The 18,989-nt window shown below is 39.9% G+C and overlaps 1 protein-coding gene across 2 annotated transcripts in view; it reads right to left on the reverse strand.

Moving 5' to 3' along the window:
- Nucleotides 1–1,509: 1,509 nt before the first annotated feature.
- Nucleotides 1,510–18,989, reverse strand: part of ywhae1 (tyrosine 3-monooxygenase/tryptophan 5-monooxygenase activation protein, epsilon polypeptide 1) — a 35,811-nt gene continuing 18,331 nt past the window's right edge. The window contains exons 2-7 of one of the 2 annotated variants that reach the window (XM_063031818.1): nucleotides 12,602–12,801; nucleotides 10,432–10,538; nucleotides 8,458–8,664; nucleotides 7,561–7,697; nucleotides 5,095–5,140; nucleotides 1,510–2,535 (exon numbers count right to left, since the gene is read on the reverse strand). In XM_063031818.1, coding sequence (XP_062887888.1) covers nucleotides 5,133–5,140; nucleotides 7,561–7,697; nucleotides 8,458–8,664; nucleotides 10,432–10,538; nucleotides 12,602–12,801 — 659 coding nt within the window. In that variant the 3' untranslated portion in view covers nucleotides 1,510–2,535; nucleotides 5,095–5,132. The remainder of the gene's footprint in view (nucleotides 2,536–5,094; nucleotides 5,141–7,560; nucleotides 7,698–8,457; nucleotides 8,665–10,431; nucleotides 10,539–12,601; nucleotides 12,802–18,989) is intronic. The other variant, XM_063031817.1, reaches the window with a different exon arrangement.

The following is an 18,989-nucleotide window of genomic DNA, read 5'->3' on the forward strand; positions in this document are numbered from 1 at the left end:
TTTAACAGCAAGTAGGTCACTCAGTCCTGTAAGCCTTGTATTGCCTGATCTGACTACATCCTCTACTTTACAATTCCACCTACCACAGTGACCTTTTCACTTCCTTTGTACACTGCCCTTTTGATTGTCTAAATAAAATCAGGGCAGACACCTAATGCAAACAATGGACTGCCTTCATTATCTTCCTGCAGTCACAAGACAAAATTACTGCTTTTTGAATTGGCAGCCATCAACCCAGATAGATAACATAACACAAGCACACACATCTAATGCTATTTAAAAACTGTTTGCCCTAATGTCTAACAGTGGTTTCTGGCATCTCCAACCCTGCCTGAAACTATAGTGAGCAAACAGTTGTGAATTGTCTGCTTAATTTTCAACTATCAGTGACAATTACTGCTTTTTGAACACAAGCACATGCAACTGACACCATTTAAAAACTTCTTTCTAAGCATGGTGTAAAGTCTAATGGCCACACTACTGCACATGACTGACTAGTTATAAACTGTTCAGCAACAGGCTCCTGTCCCAAATTAAAGGAGGGAATCCCAGCTATTTTCTCAATTTGTTTTTATTCCTTAAGAATTGTCCCAAACAAGCAGCTGTCCCGATTAACCGATGTCCCAATTAATCGGAATCCACTGTATTTTCAAAAAAGTCCAGGGCTCTGCTCCCACTGTCTTTTGAAAAGTTTCAAGGGCATTCAGCATCTTTGGGGAAAAATTACCTCTTCTGAAAATGGCCACCCCCTTAATTTTAAACGGGTATCATTTGTTGAGATTTTTCCCACTAGAGGAAATATCTTCACTACCTGATCAAAGCTCTCAGGATCTTGTACTTTAATCATCCCATTTCCCCCCATCAATTCTAGCAGATGCAAGCCTAGGCTATCCAAGCTTTCCTCAGACAAGCCCAAGTTATTTAAGATTTTAATCTAATGGACATCCTTTCTTAAACAAAGACAAATAAATACTCAACACTCCAAATAACCTCAACTTCTATTCAATTTCACTTTGAGGTGGAATTCTTCCCCTTCCTAATCATTAATATTACCTGCACACTATCCTTTTAATAGTGCATTTAGATCTCTGCATTTCAGAGTATTGCGATTTTTCATACCAAAATGAAATTCATGCTACGCTAATTATACTCCATTTTCCATACCTCTGCCCATCAACACTATCCATATCCTTTGTAGTCTTCCTTTCAGAACTTTTGTGTCATCAGTAAACTCAGTAATCAAACTTTTGTTAACCTTATCCAAGTCATTTATATAAAAGGTACTAAGTTGAAATCCCACCACACCATTCAGTATATCTTGTCAACCAGAGAAAAACAATTGATGTGAACTAATTTATTTAGCCAGGAACACTGCAGGGCAGTTTAATATTCTCAAACTTCTCTCCACTATCAGTTCAAATGTCAACACCAACTCCACACAAACAACCAATTCTTTCCTTAATGTCTGCAAAGAAAAAGTGACCATCAGGATAAACAGCAAAACAGATCTTAATTTAGGTTCTTTTATTTTAAGTTTAATATTAATCCATGCTGTGTTTCAGTAAGAAGGATACATATCTGTATCGGTGGCTCCAGTCAGATATATCCAGTAGTACAAATTAGCTTCAAGTTACACATACTGAACAGAGAGAGAAACAAGGGGGCAGTGGGAGGAGGGAGAGAAAGAGGAGGAATGGGTCAGAAAAAATTTTTTTTAACAAAGCATGCAGGCTTCAACAGCAGCTCAAACACGACCTGCTCTGCCAGGATGGACAAAAAAATAACAGCAAAGGACTACTCATGGATTGTAACTGGTACCTGCTAGCTTCAGGGTTAAAAACACTGAAAGAAAACAGTGCACATCACGCTCAAAGACTTTCAGAGCTAGCTACTCGACTGCTCACAAATAACACAGTTTTATTTGCTTAGGTAGTGGATGTGCATGTACACTTTGAGGTGTAAAGCAAACCAAGAGCATGCAATCACAAAGGTGGTTAAGACTGTTTGGTGCGTTGTAAATACCTAATTTCTTTACCGCTCCCCCCCTCCCCCAAATGGACCAAAGATTTTTGCAGCATTCACAGGAGCTGGGCTCAGATCAATCACTGTGATTCATGTCTGACCACCAATTCACTGCTCAGATTGCCACGGGTAAAAAGGTGCAGGCATGAATTAGTCACAAAACTGGATTTAGTAGAATTGAACAGTTTATTCAAAAAGATTTTCAAAGGATTGTGATATCTAGTCAAAGACAGCAGGTCCCAGTTAAGCATCCACAGAGAGCCAGCATTGCCTTTTGATTTTTTTTAAACAAGTAAAAAATAAAAATAAAAAAACAAAAATAATCCTCGGAACCCAAATGGGCACATAGCTAATTCTGAGGTCCAGTACCAACATCAAATTTACTGGTTCTCAGCTTGGACTGGGACTATAGGGATGGCAGGAGAGGGGCAGACAGGGTCTTCTCATTTGCCATGTCTTCTCACTGATTGTCGTCATCAACATCTTGCACCACATCTTTACTTGGTTCTTCCCCTGTGCAAAAGGGAACAAAATGATCATAAAGGTAATTGGTTTACAATCTAACAACACACAGGAACAGCAGCTACAAATCACAGCTCTCAGAGATGCATGCAGCTTTCTAGAGATTAGCTGGCACATTCCAGCTACTGAAGCAACGGGCAGCCTGCCCCAAACCATTCCGTATCTACTGAATGCCATTACTCTTCAGTTCAGGCTAGTTTCAACTCTACTTAGCTTCAAGCATACACTCAACAGATGATCAGACAATCCTCCCCCACCTCCACTGTTTTTACCATGAGAAGATGCAGGATCTGATCACAGAGTAACAAGTTATTCTGCACATGCTACAGAGAGTATATCCAACATTTTCTCCCCTTGTTAGAAGGGCATGGAAACAGGGCCTGATCAAAATCACCAACTATAAATTAAATCAAGTGCCTTCAGCATTATTAGTGGTTACAGCAGAGGAATGGAGAGATCAGATGACTGGTGTTATGCTTGTGTCCAGACCAAAGTGAACACCTGGGCAAACACTACACTTCCAACTGTTGGGTACAACAAATCCAGCTTTTGACTACAAAGATCTCAAAATACTAGTACATAAATGTTCAACATACTCACACTTTAGCAGGCTTACTTTAGATTGCATTAGATCTGTTAAAGTAACATTGGGAGTAATTTCATTTAATTACTACGATAACTCAGATGGGCCCAAAGCAGGCCACCTTCCAAAGATGGAATCACTACCTTCAGGAATCATTTTCTACGACTTAGTGGCCATAGGTACAATTTTGATTATTCTAGGTAAAAAAAAAATGTACATATGATTATGTAACAGGAACAGCAATTCCTCAGAGAAGAATTTAGTCAAATTGAAAAGGTTCAGTAGCCAACTCTAAACCCCAACACATTTTAAACACTGCTAGGATTCCTAACTTTTAAGAGGAAACTGGTTCAACACCAAATACATCTCTCTCCATGGGGTGACATTACTACATCTAGAATTTAGGCATAATTTCTATCTATTAATAACCAACAGTGGAAAACTACTGTTGCTAGAACTACCAAGCTAGTTACCATTGTTTCTGGGTTAGTTGAAAACTGCAAAACTCTAGCATGCACCAATGCCACTTAAATTTTGAGTCTAATTATCAGTTAACTCCACACCAACTCTCCCGCACTCCCCAAAAAATCTACTGAATATATCATTTTGTACTAAGTTCAGGGGAAGATTTCAGTGTGAAGGGCAAGTTCCTGGTTTAACTTCAGTGCAAATACACTACATGGTTTTAATGAATAACACAAACAAAATACTAGAGGATTCTGCTAATGTTTTAAGCTGAGACCCTTCATTAGGACTGGAAAGGAAGGCAGCAGAGTACAAACTAGCAGGCATTGCCCCCCCCCCCTCCCCCCATCTGCATCTGGCCACATCATGGTAGTAGAGCAAGCCACAGGCAGACCTGTTGGTAGGGATCGGGAGATCCTGGGTGCTGTGGTGGACAGAGCAAAGGTGCTCAAAGCAATCCCCTTAATTGTCAGGTCTCAATGTAGAAGAAGTCAGCACCAAAAGCAATGGATGCAATAAAACACTAGCAGGTGAAAGCACCACTTCAACTGTAAGGTTTCGAGTCCTGAATGGTGATGAGGAAGGTGCCGGGGCAAATGCACTTAGCACAGTTGCAGGGGTAAGTGGGAGGGTAAAGTGGACAAGGGAATCCTGGAGAAAGCTATCCTTGCAGAAATACAGAAATGGGTGAAACCACATCACACCTGAGCAGACCCACAAGTTGAAATGCAGCTTTGCCGAGTATGTTTCAACTCTATTAGAGCAACTGATTCAGGTCCAACTGTGAACAACTACACAAAAGTTAACACAATGACAGGCTGATGTCACAGAAAGGAAAACCACAATCCAATTTTGATTTTCCTTGTTTGCCTATAAAGATTTTAAGAACTCAACTGGGGTTACAGCATTAAGTATCCATTTGATTAATAAACACATCTCAAAGATATTAGCATAAAGCTCATGTTTCTGGGAGTGCTTTTGTACTACTCAGTAGTCAATACTATTGGCAGGCAAGGTATACAAAGCCCTGCACAGAATTAGGGGGATGGGGTGTTGTTTTGGGCCCTGAATTTTGTTTGGTTGCAATTTTTGTCAAGCTACTAGTTTTACTTTCTTCTGAATCTTTACATCACCAGAACTGAAGACAGCATTTTCCGCTGTCCCAGACACGATCATGTCATTTGAAACAGCTGCCAGGATGGAGAACATCAGAATTAGGAAGCATCTGATCTTCACTGGCTAACTCCACAAGTTACTGAGAGCACCAGCACAACCAAACACCTAGGTTCAACTCTCTAATGTTCTTGGGATAATTACATCTCACAGCTTTGAAATTTACAGCAAGAAAAGAATCACAAAACGGTCCTGAATCAGCATTAGTTAACAACTTACTGCTTGCAAGCCAAAAGCCGCACATTATGCATCATTAGAATTTAGTTTGGAAATGGGACTGTGACATCTTGGGATATGCAAGAACTGCTTGGCATTTTACAGCGACTTACAAATTACAGATTACAGGGGAGTGAATGGTTCATATCCTTTAGGAATCTATTCAGGAAGGAGAAAAGTAAAACAGAAGAAAATGAATATAGAAACAAAAGAAGATTTAACAATGCTACAACTAAGGACACAAGTAATAGAATAAAATCGATTGAAATGCAAGATGAATTATACTAGGCAGCCTAGTTACTTTGTAGTGCCAATCCCAAATGTAATTATTCACTCAGCAACCAAGCTGACATTCAATACCATTAAGGTTACATTCAGCATTATACTTCCTGATAGAAATGGTTTTCACAATATTAAATCGAAGAACAAAGAGCAAGAGCACTAAAGAAATTCAGCAATGTATTAAACCTAGCCACCTTGTACATGAAATTCAGAACTAAAGCTCAATTTAGAGCATATCAGTTTTAGATTTGGGGGAAAAAGGGGGATTAATCAAAGTGCAGTGCAAGATGCCCCAACTGACAAGTTCTTCTGAGAATTTTTGGTCTTTAACCCTGTTTTGTGTGTCACAGTTACTGCTGCCAACTATGGAAAGATCAACCTGCAGTTGATAAGACAGAATTCATCAAATACTTCCCAAACTGCCACTCAGCAGATGGCAGTGTATGATTAACACTTAAGTGTTCACTTTCCTCACTTGCTTGGATGTTGAGAATCCTTGGGACAGGATAGACAAAGCAGAGTCAATGGATGTTGTTTCCTTGGACTTTCCAAAGATCTTTGACAAGATGACTGAACAAGACAAGGGCCTATGGCGTTATGGAAAGAAACCAGAAGGCAGAGTAGGTAGGAATAAAGGGGATCTTTTCTGGTTGACTGCCGGTGACTAACTGTATCCTACAGGGGTTGATGTTGGGATTGCTTCTTTTCACATGTCAATGATCTGGATAATGGGATTGCTGGCTTTGTGGCCAAGTTTGCGGATGATTAAAAGATAGGCGGACAGGCAGGGAGTTTTGAGAAAGCAGGAAGCCTGCAGGTCTTGGACAGATTAGGAGAATGGGGAAAGAAGAGGTCAATGGAATACAGCATAGGCTAGTGCATGGTAATGCACTTTGGTAGAAGGAATAAAGATGTAATTATTTTCTAAACAAGGAGATTTGGAAGCAAGGGTAAAGAGGATTTGGGAGTCCTCGTGCATGATTCCCCAAAGATTAACTTGCAGGTTCAGTTGGTGGTAAGAAAGGCAAATGCTTTGTTAGGGTTCATTTTGAGAGGATTAGAATATAAAAAGAAGTAATTCTGAGGCTTTATAAAGTGCTGGTCAGTCTGCACTTGAAAGTATTGAGGTAAGTTTTGGGTTGGGCCCCTTCTCTAAAAAGATGTGCTGCCATTAGAGGGTCCAGAGGAGGTTCACAAGAATGATTCTGGGAATGAAAGGGTTAAGTATGATAAGTATGAGGAGCATTTGATGGGTCTGGACCTGTACTCATTGGAGTTTAGAAGATTGGTGGTGGGGGAAGAAGAGAAAAAGAATCTAATTAAACCCTCTAAATATTGAAAGGTTGAGAGTGGATGTGGAGAGGATGTTTCCAATAGTAGGAGTTCAGAGGTCAGAGACTCAGAACAGAAGGACATCCCTTTAAAACAGATGAAGAGGAATTTCTTTAGTCGGAGAATGGTGAATCTTTGGAATTCATTGCCAGACAGCAATGGTGGGAAAATTACTAGGTATATTTAAAGCAGAGTTTGAATTAGTCAAAGGTTATAGGGAAAAGGCAGGATAATGGGGTTGAAGAGGAAATCTGTCATGATTGAATGACAGAGCAGACATAATAGGGCAAATGAGCAATTTTGCTCTCAAGTCTTAAAGCATTTATGTCCATAACATGACTGCAAATGAAGCCTTACAAGTGGCTACTTAAAAGACCCAGAAGGCCTTCATAAAACTAAAACCACAATGTACCAATTTGAAACACAAAACCAGTGGAAATAATCTTATTAGGTTATTTCCAGTTGACAAAAGACCGGCAACGGTGACTTGACAATTCATTGCAAGTCAAATAGGATAAACTGTCCTAAAGGATGTTTCCAAAATACCAGTCACCTCAGAAGAAATCCATTTCATTTCTTATCCCTGTAATAATCTGGACGAAAAAAAGTGTCTCCATTATCTTTACTGCATGACACATGCAAGGAGATACAAAATAGTTGTACAGGTCGACCTTCACTAATCCGGCACCAGTGGGACCTGAGGAGTGCCAGATTCGTAAAAATGCCGAATTACAGGGATCACATTAAGCATAATCAGTGCCGGATTATCGAAGGAACCGGATTACAGGTAGTCGGATTAGTAAAGATCGACCTGTACTGTGACCTCACTACATAGCTCAAACACAACCACTCCTCCTTGGGTTTCAAAGAAACAAAGGTAAAGAACAGATGCATACAGGAAAATAAGTTCATTCTACACAAGGAAATAAGATCCTGCAAATCAATAACTTTGGCCATTTACGTACCATCTCCCTGCATGTCTGAAGTCCATAGTGTCAAGTTGTCACGTAACAACTGCATAATGAGTGTAGAGTCCTTGTAGCTTTCTTCACTCAAGGTATCCAGTTCTGCAATTGCATCATCAAATGCCGCCTTTGCCAATCTGCAAGGTGAAAGTTTGTTCTATCAGTCAAATAAGGATGTGACAGTCCAGATTGGTACTTAGCATCTCAGCCTACAGCTCTTGGTGGAATGATTCAGCAGCTGGAGGAACTGCTCTAAAGGAGCAAACTCTCAAAACCTGCATAATTTAAATGAGCACGTTGTTTGTTTTGGCAGCACTGCATGAGAAAAGAATGTCGACTGGAAGTTCATCGAATATGTACCAGGAAACTTTTATCCATTTGAAGCATAGAAAGGGCAGCGGAGACATTAGTTTAATGTTACACACCAAGGTTACAGTAATCCCTCAGATTGGCATCCTAGAGTGGGGATAGATCAATTAATTTACAGATAGAGCGCAGAACAGGCCCTTCCAGCCCAGTGAGCCGCGACGCCCAGCAATACCCCTGATTTAACCCTAGCTTTATCACAGATCAATTTACAATAAACCTATTAACCTGTATGTCTTTGGATAATGGGAGAAAACTTTGGCACCCAGAGGAAACCCACGCGCTTACAAGCTTCTTACAGAGGACGCCAGCACTGAACTCTGAAATCCCACACTGCAAGCTGTAACTTGCACGCTGACAACTTCTAACACAGTGAAATAGCACATACACAAGGTACTATTCAGACAAGACACCAGAGTACTCCTGGGACCCATAGTAAAGACCAAAGCCTTCAAAACAAACTAACAAAAAATAATTCTGACATACAAAAACAGCTACGGCGACATTTGCAATTCTATATTCCATACATACCTGCAGGCACGGTCAGGGGAATTGAGGATTTCATAATAGAATACAGAGAAATTCAAAGCAAGCCCTAAGCGGATGGGGTGCGTTGGCGGAAGTTCTGTCATTGCAATATCACTAGCCGCCTTGTAAGCGACCAAGCTGTTCTCTGCCGCTTCCTTCCTGTCATTCCCTGTTGCAAACTCTGCCAGATACCTGTGGTAATCACCTTTCCTGCAATAAGAACAACTAACAATTAGTGATCCCAAGCAACATCACGGCAGTGGTTTCATTCCCATTATTCACTGCAGTGGAGATTTAAAACCAGTTTCATTAAAACAGATCAACACAAAAATTACTTGCTTTTGAAAACTGTCGGTAATTAAATGATTCCCACATTACTGTACCTCCTTCCTTTACATTATGTTCTATCCCACATCTCAAATAGAAGTAATTACAATGAGACTAGATTAACATCTATTGTTTAACAAAACCAAGCAGAAGTCAGTAGGTTCATCAAGGCTACTCCAACTTTCACAACTTGTCTGCCTTAGGCCTTTGCATTGCCCACAGTTCCTCAACCTTTCAAATATTTACCCACCACCTCAAACACCTCCACAATCCTCTTGGGTACAGGGTTCTTGACCACCACCACCTCCCACTTTAAATGACTTGCCTCTGACTTTGCAACGAGGCTTCCTTGTTGGAGTCTTCCACTACTGGAAACATCTCAACATCTACTGCCATGCCCACTTCTACTCTCAACCCTGGACTGGGGTTCAGCCATCCATATGATCACCCATTAATCATCTGTACTTTAAAGAATACAGATCCACACTATACAGTTTTTAATCATTCATGATGGACAAATGCCTTGACACCACTATTAGCCCACAGTAAATCTTTTCTGGACTGCCTCCAATATTAGGAGGGCTACAGTGCAGAATACTCCACGTGCAACTTGACACACTGTAAAAATGAAACATTTATAAACCAGGTACCTTGAAAAGGGCCAATAAGCCATTTACCTTTGTAGCCAGCTACATTTGTCTATCCTTTTTTGATTCCTGCAGGGAAAAAAACCTAGATCCCTTTGTACTCCATTTTGAGATTTCTCTTGAGTCAGAGAAGTTTGTCTCTTGATTTTTCTTACCCAAGAGTAGGACCTCATACTTTCCCCACATTAAACTCCATTTAATAACAGATTACCTACTCAACTTTATCTACATCCTGTGGCTGCAAAAGTAATCACAGCATACCAGCCTTTGCTCCACAAACTTGGTTGGTATTCTGCTACCATTTCAAGTGATTAATATTTCTGGTAAATAATTGAGGGCCAAGAATGGATCCTTGGGATACAACACTAATTACTGCTTGAGAAAAGACCCATTTATTCTGACCCAGTTTTCAATCCATATTAACACTTCCACTGATATTGCGAGTTCTTACCTAATGCAAAAGCCTCTGGTGGAATGTTGTCAAATGCTTTCTGAAGATCAGTTTAAAGCCTTATTTCAAGGGGTAATAGCATCTTTCTACCCTGCTTAACCCAGCCAGGATGCAGTTTAACAGTACAAAGCAGACAGTCAGTCATAGCTGCCTCTGACATATTTGCAGATATCCACATGGAAGTACACTCAAAGAAATCACTGGATAATTGTACTCATATTTTCAATGGATGTACTGGCTAATTACAGTGGCCCCAAGTATTGTTCTGATGACAGTCCAGAAATACACCTTACATTCTGTGATCACGATCATGAGGAAGCAGCTATCAACTGGACTAGATCACTAAGGCAACATTATCATTTCTCAACTCTTGGATGAACCCCTCATAAATAGTGCTATTTTATAATTGAGCTGCAAGCTACAGGGCAATATGTACATTCCAGTTGATTTAAACTGTCCATTGCTCCTATTGAGAGCCAGTATGACTGTGGAACACTTCTGTGCAATCAGTTCTTAGTAACTGCACACTCCCCCAAAATGCCTGGTACGTACATTTTATAGTAGAAAACCTTCGACTCCCCAGTGTTGGCAGCAGGAATGAGGTGTTTATCCAGTACATCCAGAATGTCATTACAAATTGATTTCAGCTCATTCTCAACCTGAAACAATAAAAGCACTTTAAACACTCTAGAGCCTATATAAATCACCATTATATATTGACAAGATCAATGCAAATTTCACTGGATAAAATTGTGCTTCTGCTAACATTGACAACCAGAGTTTACCAATGAGCCATGGAATGCAAGTTATTTAAGTGCAAATGTCTCAATACATTCAGCTAGAGGATAGGTTAACTGAATTGCTATGCCTCACAGCAGTTTAAAACAAAAAGTCACAGATGACAATGCGTATCCATGCAGTATAGCTTTTGGGTTTGGAGCTGCGTATTGGACATTCGTGTTTGAGATACATTTAATGTGTTCCTAGATAGAAGGAAATTTATACTGATTTCTAAGGCAAAATGTATCACTGAGGCATCAAACACCACATACAAAATACTGAACTGAACAAAAGCACCAGAAACGTGCTCAAGTGTAACACTAATTGAATGGAAGTCTGTACTGCATCACAGGGATATGATGCACCTTTAAGAGGGCAAAGTTAGATTCTACCTGATCCAAAACACCACAGTATTTGCTTTGCAAAGAATTAGGAAGTTTCCAACTGCCCTCCTAAAGGGAAACAAATGAAAAGATTTCTGAACTTGAGCCTGTGATAACCAAACCATTTCTGCCTTGCTCCAAACAGACTTTCACTGATGTAATTAAACCTCAGCCAAGAGTGACTACTATTCCGATTAGATCAGCAAGTGAAACCAATGACAAAAGGAACATGGGAATAAACTGCAATGGCCCACTTCCACACAGTACATGCAGTCATCCACTGAATGTTAGCTTGGACCACGTTCTGTATTACCCTGCCACGTTATGCTCTGTAAGATCATCCCATAAAAACTGCAGGAAACTGCAAAGAAAATTGTGAAATGTAGATCTTCAGAAGTTTCACAACTTAAGGGGGAGGAAATGAAAATACTGGAACAGCTCCTGCAATTCGCCCACTTAAAAATAGAACATTCCTACCAGCACTTAAAATTTAGCCACATTACTCTCACATACTAAGATCTCAAATGGGAATTATCTCAGAGCAGCAGATCACCATGTACAGAGGCAGGAATTTGGCACTAGACAAAATATGTCATACTACACCTATATTACATAACCACTGTGAATTACGAACGAAATGGATTTCTAAAACTGAGATTTTCCAAATAATTTGAACTGAAGTCTATATGCTAAACATCGACCAGAACAACAGAATGCTGGAATTAATTAACTTAATTTTTGGTAGACCTTGAATCAGACTTTTCCCATCCAGCTAGTTTCCAGCATTCTCAGCTGAAATTTGCTTGCAAAGCAAGATTTGAATCTTGGTTGGAACAGAATTGATAGAACAGTAGAAACAGTTTTACTGTAAGATTAAGTTCCTGACAATGCAGATCACTCATCTGCGGCAGAGAAATATAGCTAAACCGAACACTGCTCCCTATGGCTGGAAGGGTATTTAAAAATAAAAGGACCTCCTTATTACTCAATCAAGGTTGAGCTTTATCTGCAGAGTTGTTAATACAATGGAACCTTTTAAAAAACAGAATTTTGCCATTTCTAGCCTTGTGGTAGAAGGGTAAAGCAGGAATGGTTGAGCCAAGGCACAAACCTGATCAACTCTTAAGTCATAGAGCATCATTTATACCAAATATGCAGAACAAAGGTTATATACATGTACCTACTCCCAGTGTGGATAATAATCCAAGGTATGAGAGCGTTAGTCTGTTACTCTTGTTTTCCTTTTAAAATGCTTAAATCTTGAGAATATTTTCTACTGTCATCAGCTGCTCTGACCAAATGGCTATCTGGACCAACCCCCTGCAATCAAATCTGGCAAGGACCCCATCACCTTACCTGGCAACTTTGCATTTTCTCCAAAGATCATTTGATTGTACAATGAAAGTAACATTGAACAGAATTTTAATAAGATAATTAATACAATACACAAAACAAAATCAAGCCCAATGAAAAATACTGAGGTTCAGAAATCAGTGTTGTAAGCAACCAAATCACTGTCTGCTGACATACACTAACACCTATAAATTTGTAAGGCTCACCGTCTGTCTGTATTCACGGATCATTTTTATCTTTTCCTCTCCACCCTTATTCTCCTCCTTCTGCTCAATACTGCTGATTATCCTCCAGGATGCTCTCCGTGCTCCAATAACATTTTTGTAGGCCACAGACAGCAAATTCCTTTCCTCAACCGTCAACTCCACATCCATACCAGCTACTTTCTTCATCGATTCCACCATTTCTGTTGAAGAAGGAAATGTGTTTATTGGCATAGAAACAATGATTGACCAATGTAAAGCCATAACTGCAGCCTTGCAAGTTTCTCATTTTATTATTTGATGCAAAATTAATCCTTGTAGAGCAAGAACCTCAAGTTTTACTGTTCTAGGAGAGCTACCAAACACTTTTGCACTAATACTCCACATGCAAGTTGCCAAGTTTAGTGTTCAGTACAAAATTAACTTTGATGTCATACAACTACTTTGGGTGGATGCATTTTTGCTTTACACCTTAAAACTGCTAGTTTGTTTAATTTAACTAAGCACTACACAAGCTTCCATTATTCTTCAGCAGGGAACTTACAAACTGAATTAGCTGGAACAAAAGATAGAATCAAGATGAGACAAGTTTGCCACATTCCCTACTAATCTACATACATATAAAAATTGGGAGCAATTTTAAACACACACAAAATATTGGAGAATCTCAGCAGGTTAGGCAGCATCTATGGGGAGAAATAAAGTTAACATTCAGGCCGAGATCCTTCACCAGAACTGGGGAGGAATGGGGCAGAAACCAAAATAAGGTGGTGGTAGAGTTAAGGAGTACAAACTAGCAGGTGACGAGCTGAAGGAATCTAAAAGACTGTAAAACATGGAAGGTACTTTTACTAGTGTTTTTTCCCCACCATGATTGCTTCTTACAGCAAAGAATTCTCAGTATTAAACTCATGTAATTTTCCTACAGTTTGTTAGTTCCGGACCAGACAGGTATCTGCACAATTTGCAATCCATTAGATATGTCAAGAAAACCACCCATATTTGCCAAGTACCAAAAGCAATTTTTGCTTCAGCACAGAAGAGCATCAACACTAAAACCATAAAGAAACAAAGCACTTGCTTTAAATGTCCCAAATCTCTGTACAGAATACATCTAGTTGTAAAGCACAGAAACAAGACCTTCGTGCCACACCTATTGCGACCATTATGCCTATCTATACTAATTTCACTTGTTGGCATCAAGTCTATGTATCCCTCTATACCATGCTCATTCAAGTACCTATCAAGATGCCTTGTAAATATTGTTCCTGCCTCCACAGTCTCTGCTAGCAGTCAACTCCCGATAAAAACTACTGTGTGAAAAATTTGTCCCTTAGATCCCCTATAAGCCCCTTCCCTCTCACTTGAAACCCATGCCCTCTATTATTAGGCACCATGGGAAATAGACATTACATACTTGTACTTAACACAATCTCATATATGCTTCCATTTAAAACTATGTAGTACAAGATTTGCACACATCAACTTCAAAAACAATCAGTCGCTGATTGACAGTCAAATGCAGAAACTCGTCAAATACAAATCACTCACGAATGTTATGTATGCCACCTAGAAACACATTACACTAGCGATGTTAACTGAAATAGAAAATTATTAGACAAACTGATCTATGCCCTGACATCTACAATTAGGAGTGCATGTCTACCAATAGCAGGAGGTCCTGAGACAAGCCAGAACCACTACAAAATTTTCAATTGTGTACACCCAGTATGATTGACAGGCCAGTCACAATTGTCAAAGGTAACAATTCAAGATAATTAAACACAAGATGTAAATGCGTATCTCACCCAACTTATTACACAACAGCAAACTTATTCAACTTTTCAATCCAACTGCAAGCAAAGATCAGATTTAAAAAGGCTAATTGCAGAGAATAGAGACCTGCATTAGTCATTTTGTTTTCCTGATAGTTTGTAACATAGTCTGGTGGTCGCGGCTATTTGTAAGGGCAGGCATAAATTTACTTTCTACTTTGTTAACTTCTTCAGATCTGGGCATTGCTGCTCATACTCAATTGCCCTATAGATGGCATCTGAGAGCCACTAAGTGAAGTCCTGAAAGATTTATGAAGAGTTAAACCAGGATATAAACACAAATAATGACAACACTTTCATATCAAAAAACACTAAGAGGGGAAACAAGCAGAGATAGTTTCAAGCACACCCTTCTTAGTGGCAATGGATTTGGCAGGGGCTGCTGGAATTAGCCTGGTCCAGTAACCACAGATCAATGTCTAGCTAGTACATCGTGCAGCCACTACGTACCAGTGGTGGAGAGAATGAAATTTAGAATGATGGATTGCTGTATTAACTGAGCAAGCTGATCCTGATTGACACTTATAAGTATTTGGAGCTACACTCATCCAGTCCAGGTCATTCTCCACAATGTTGACTTGTCTTACAGATGGTGGAAACTTTTGAGTGTGATAGAACATCAAGCTTCTGAACTATTCTTTCCACTAGTGGGGAAGTTGGTCCTGTCAATGACTATTCAACAAAGTTAACAATGGGGAACTTGGCAAGGACATTTAATGTAAAAAGAGCATTGCTAAAAGAACTCTGTTGGAGATAGGGCAACGGCATCAATATGGGCGATGCCAATAGGCTCAATAAACTGATTAGAAAGGCTGGCTCTGTTATAGGAATCAAACTGGACAGTCTGGGAGCTGTGGGAAAACAAAGGACCCTTCAGAAAATCCTGGCATTTCTGGACAATGTTTCTCACCCTCTGCATGCCACCATAATGAGTCAACCTACAGCTGGGGAAGTGATGACCCCACTCTAGTTACTGTTTGAGGTATTTTTTAAAAATTCTCTTACTTCTCTACTAATATGTGTATGTCTGTGCACTTGTAATACTCCACTGTCTGGCTGATGCTGTCTCTCAGGTTTTTTTCCTCCCAATGCCTTTCCTACATTGGCACAATCTGACTAACCTTGAATGTTGGTACTGCATATACTGACCTTAAATAATCTGACGTCATGCAGCAAAGATTTTAAAGATTTGTCAGCATTTTCCTTCCTTGTCTCCTATAGCATACTGGGATATATCACCAGTTTTTGGGGGTTACATCTGCCTTTATGCTTGTTAAGCCATTTAATACATCCTACTTTTTAATGTTTGGAATATCACTGCCTCCCTGAAATCTGTATTTCTCATAAATGAATCCCTTAACAATAGTCACTCAAACCTTGCTCACTTCCTTGTGTTCTAATCTATCTCTAATGGGCCCTACTCGCTCCCTGGCTACTTTTTCTGTAAATATAGCTATTTAATATAGTTGGGATTTTCAAGCAGTAATATTTCATGGTCTGTCTTTGTTCTCCAATTTCATCTGATATAGCACTTCCTCTCCCCTTGCCTGTTTTCAGTATCCATCACTTGCCTCATAATCCCTTTATCAAAGCCTTAATATCTTTCAACTTCCAGGGTTCAAGGCTTGTCGCCTTTACCTTTCTTTCACTCAATCTCTCCACCCCCCACCCCCACCCCAGGGCAGTCAGGAGCGCTGGCATCCCAATACATTACTGCAGTTTAATTGTGTGCTCAACAAATACAATATTCCAAATATTTGCACACCAACTTGAATTACCAAGTGGTGATAATTGGGATTAGTATAGAAGGGTAACCTGATGATTGACTGGAGTGTGTCGGGCTTTAGGAGCAGTTTCTGTGCTCCATTTCTACCATTAAGGTGCAAGGTCAGTCAAGATAAGAAAATTCAAGCAATAAAGATCAGTCACATAGACAGGCGAGGTCCTTGTATGAACTGTCAGAAGTCAATCCCATCTTCCTGAAAATGTAAGTACCAATAACTAGGATGCTGCACAACAGTGATAGCCAATAAACCAGCTGCAACTGGACAAAGATGAATGGGATTGTCAATGTGGTATCATCTAATCAGATCATAGAAGGCATAAGGCATGCATTCTGGTAACAGGGTTAACTTCTAATGGACCCTGGAGCAAAAAGAATATGAGACTTCAGAGTCCCCAAGATTAACATACGCAAGAACTGGGTTGAGCGCAAAGGGAATCCACAAGTCTAAAACAGATCAGAATATGATGTGTAAGGTGGTGAGTATTTCATTCAGTGTTACAGAATTAAACAGTTTCAATGAAAAACCAGTGGCATGGGCTGAATTTGCACTTAAATTGCAAACAGGTGGGAATCTGCCCCAGATTAACTCATCATCACTGACAAATTACACTGCCACAGCTAGATCTATCCCTTGTTGGTTTGTAACTTCTGGACTGGGTCTGCAACTACAAGACTTGGCCAGCTCAGTCAATGGCAGTGCTGCCAAGCTACCCTTCCCACCTTCTCACCTCAGCCAGATTGCTATGGTTCTGGAGTTCAACTCCAGTAGTTTGTACAATCTCCCCATAAATTTGGGCATGTGAAAGCTACTAAGTCCCCATTCAGAATGCTATAAGTTAAGCTATCTATTCAGATCTCAGCTATACCTGTCTAGACAAATCTATTCCAAGAATCAATGTTCAATACCTGCAGTACAGCTAAATTACGTATGATCAAAGGCAAACGCGTGACAATCATATTGTAACCAACTGAACAGAACAGACATATACCCATACCCTTATGCTCCATAGAAACAAAATATGACCGATTCAGAACCACCCACTGTCTATGCACGCCCCGCCCAATGACAACACTACAAACTCTCCCAAAATTAGAAACATCCACTATATCGAATATTGGAGGACACAAGTTTTCAATGAGCTTCCCTCCCCCCTCATTCTTCCGAACACCAGCAAGTACAGGCCCACAGCCATCAAATGTCTTTAACTTAACTCTATAAATATAATGCTAGCTTCATTTAGCTCTCAACTTCTTGCGCTTTAAAAACTGAAAATCAAAGCTGACTGAAGATACTAAGAGGTGCTAGGGAATCAGGTACAAAAATACAAATTTAAAAATGGTAATCCTGAGTCTACCAACCCACGAATAAAACCATCTTGCTTGAAATATCTGCCATCTCACTGAACTGGAATTCCATGTACTGGCTGTCCTCCTGCACCATATCTAAATATACACTCACACACTAATGTATATTAATAAGGTGATAACATTCAGGCTGAATACAAGAGCCAAACCCAAAATGCAATACTAATTGAAAGTACTAATCCATCAAGTCTTTAAAGACCTGTAACCTTAAAAAAACTACAGCACTTGACCCAGGAACATACCTTTGAAGTAAAACCACTGGGTGTATACAGTAGAGATGCTGGCAGTGTTGGTTACGTTGCGATGGGTGGAGAAAGCTAGACAAGTCAAAGTGTAACATGCTCAGATTCATCCTCAGTTCTAGCAAGTTTAAGGTCTTTTCACTCAAACAGTCAGCAAGATGTACTTTATGAAGTCCTTCAGTCAGTCACAAGAATTGCAATTCAGGGAGGTCAGGTAAAATTTTTTATGGGTTCCAGCACATGTAGGGGTGAAGGGGAATGAGAGCGTGGATGAGTTGGCAAAGAGGACGTTAAAGAAAATATAGAAATGCACATTAGTATCAGTAAAGTAGAGGTTAAGTGTGTAATCTGGGAAAAAAAATCAACCAAATGTGGCAAGAAAGATGGGACAGGGAGGCATTTATATCAAATATATAAAAAAAAGCGTTGCAGGTACTAGGATAGGTAGTGGATACAGAAGAGAGGAGACTGTGTGGACTAGGTTAAAGCTGGGGCACTGTATATTAAACAAAACATTAAAAAATGATAGGAAAACACCAGACAGGATTGTGTGAGGAATGTCAGGAAGAGGAGTCAGTAGAACATGTAGTTCTGAGTTGCAGGAAGTATGGGATGCAGAGAGAGATGATGATAATCAATCTAAGGGAATTGAGGGTGCAGAAATTCACATTAAAAGGGTTACTGAGCATGGGTGAGAAAGCACAGGTCAGGGTATTTTTAGCTTAAGGGGTACAGAGTTTTTTTTATAGGATACGATGAATAAGCAGGAATAGGGTACTAGAATGGCCAAAGATGAGAGGATAAAATGTAGGTTAGGGTATATATGTGTGTACGATTGGGTGAAGGACTTTGGAATGCAAGTCTATTGCACACGACGGAGCAGAAGGTGGCAGTGATGCACCAGTAAGCCGGGTGCCAACCGCCGTAAAACAAGAACCACCACCACTGGGTCATTTATCCATTACTTAAATTTACACTGCCAGAACGCATCTTTCCACTCAATATCCACCTGAAAGTACAAACATTATGAACTGCGACGTAATTATGTGGAGTCAAAACTTGAATTTTCTCTTTTTCATGGCCTAAAGCTAGAACAAATGCAGTTCCAAACTTGTTTCTAACCAAGCCCTCAAACAGCACTATTGAAACCACTGTGCCATGCC

Source organism: Mobula hypostoma, chromosome 23 (assembly GCF_963921235.1).
Source record: "Mobula hypostoma chromosome 23, sMobHyp1.1, whole genome shotgun sequence".
Lineage (NCBI taxonomy): Eukaryota > Metazoa > Chordata > Chondrichthyes > Myliobatiformes > Myliobatidae > Mobula > Mobula hypostoma.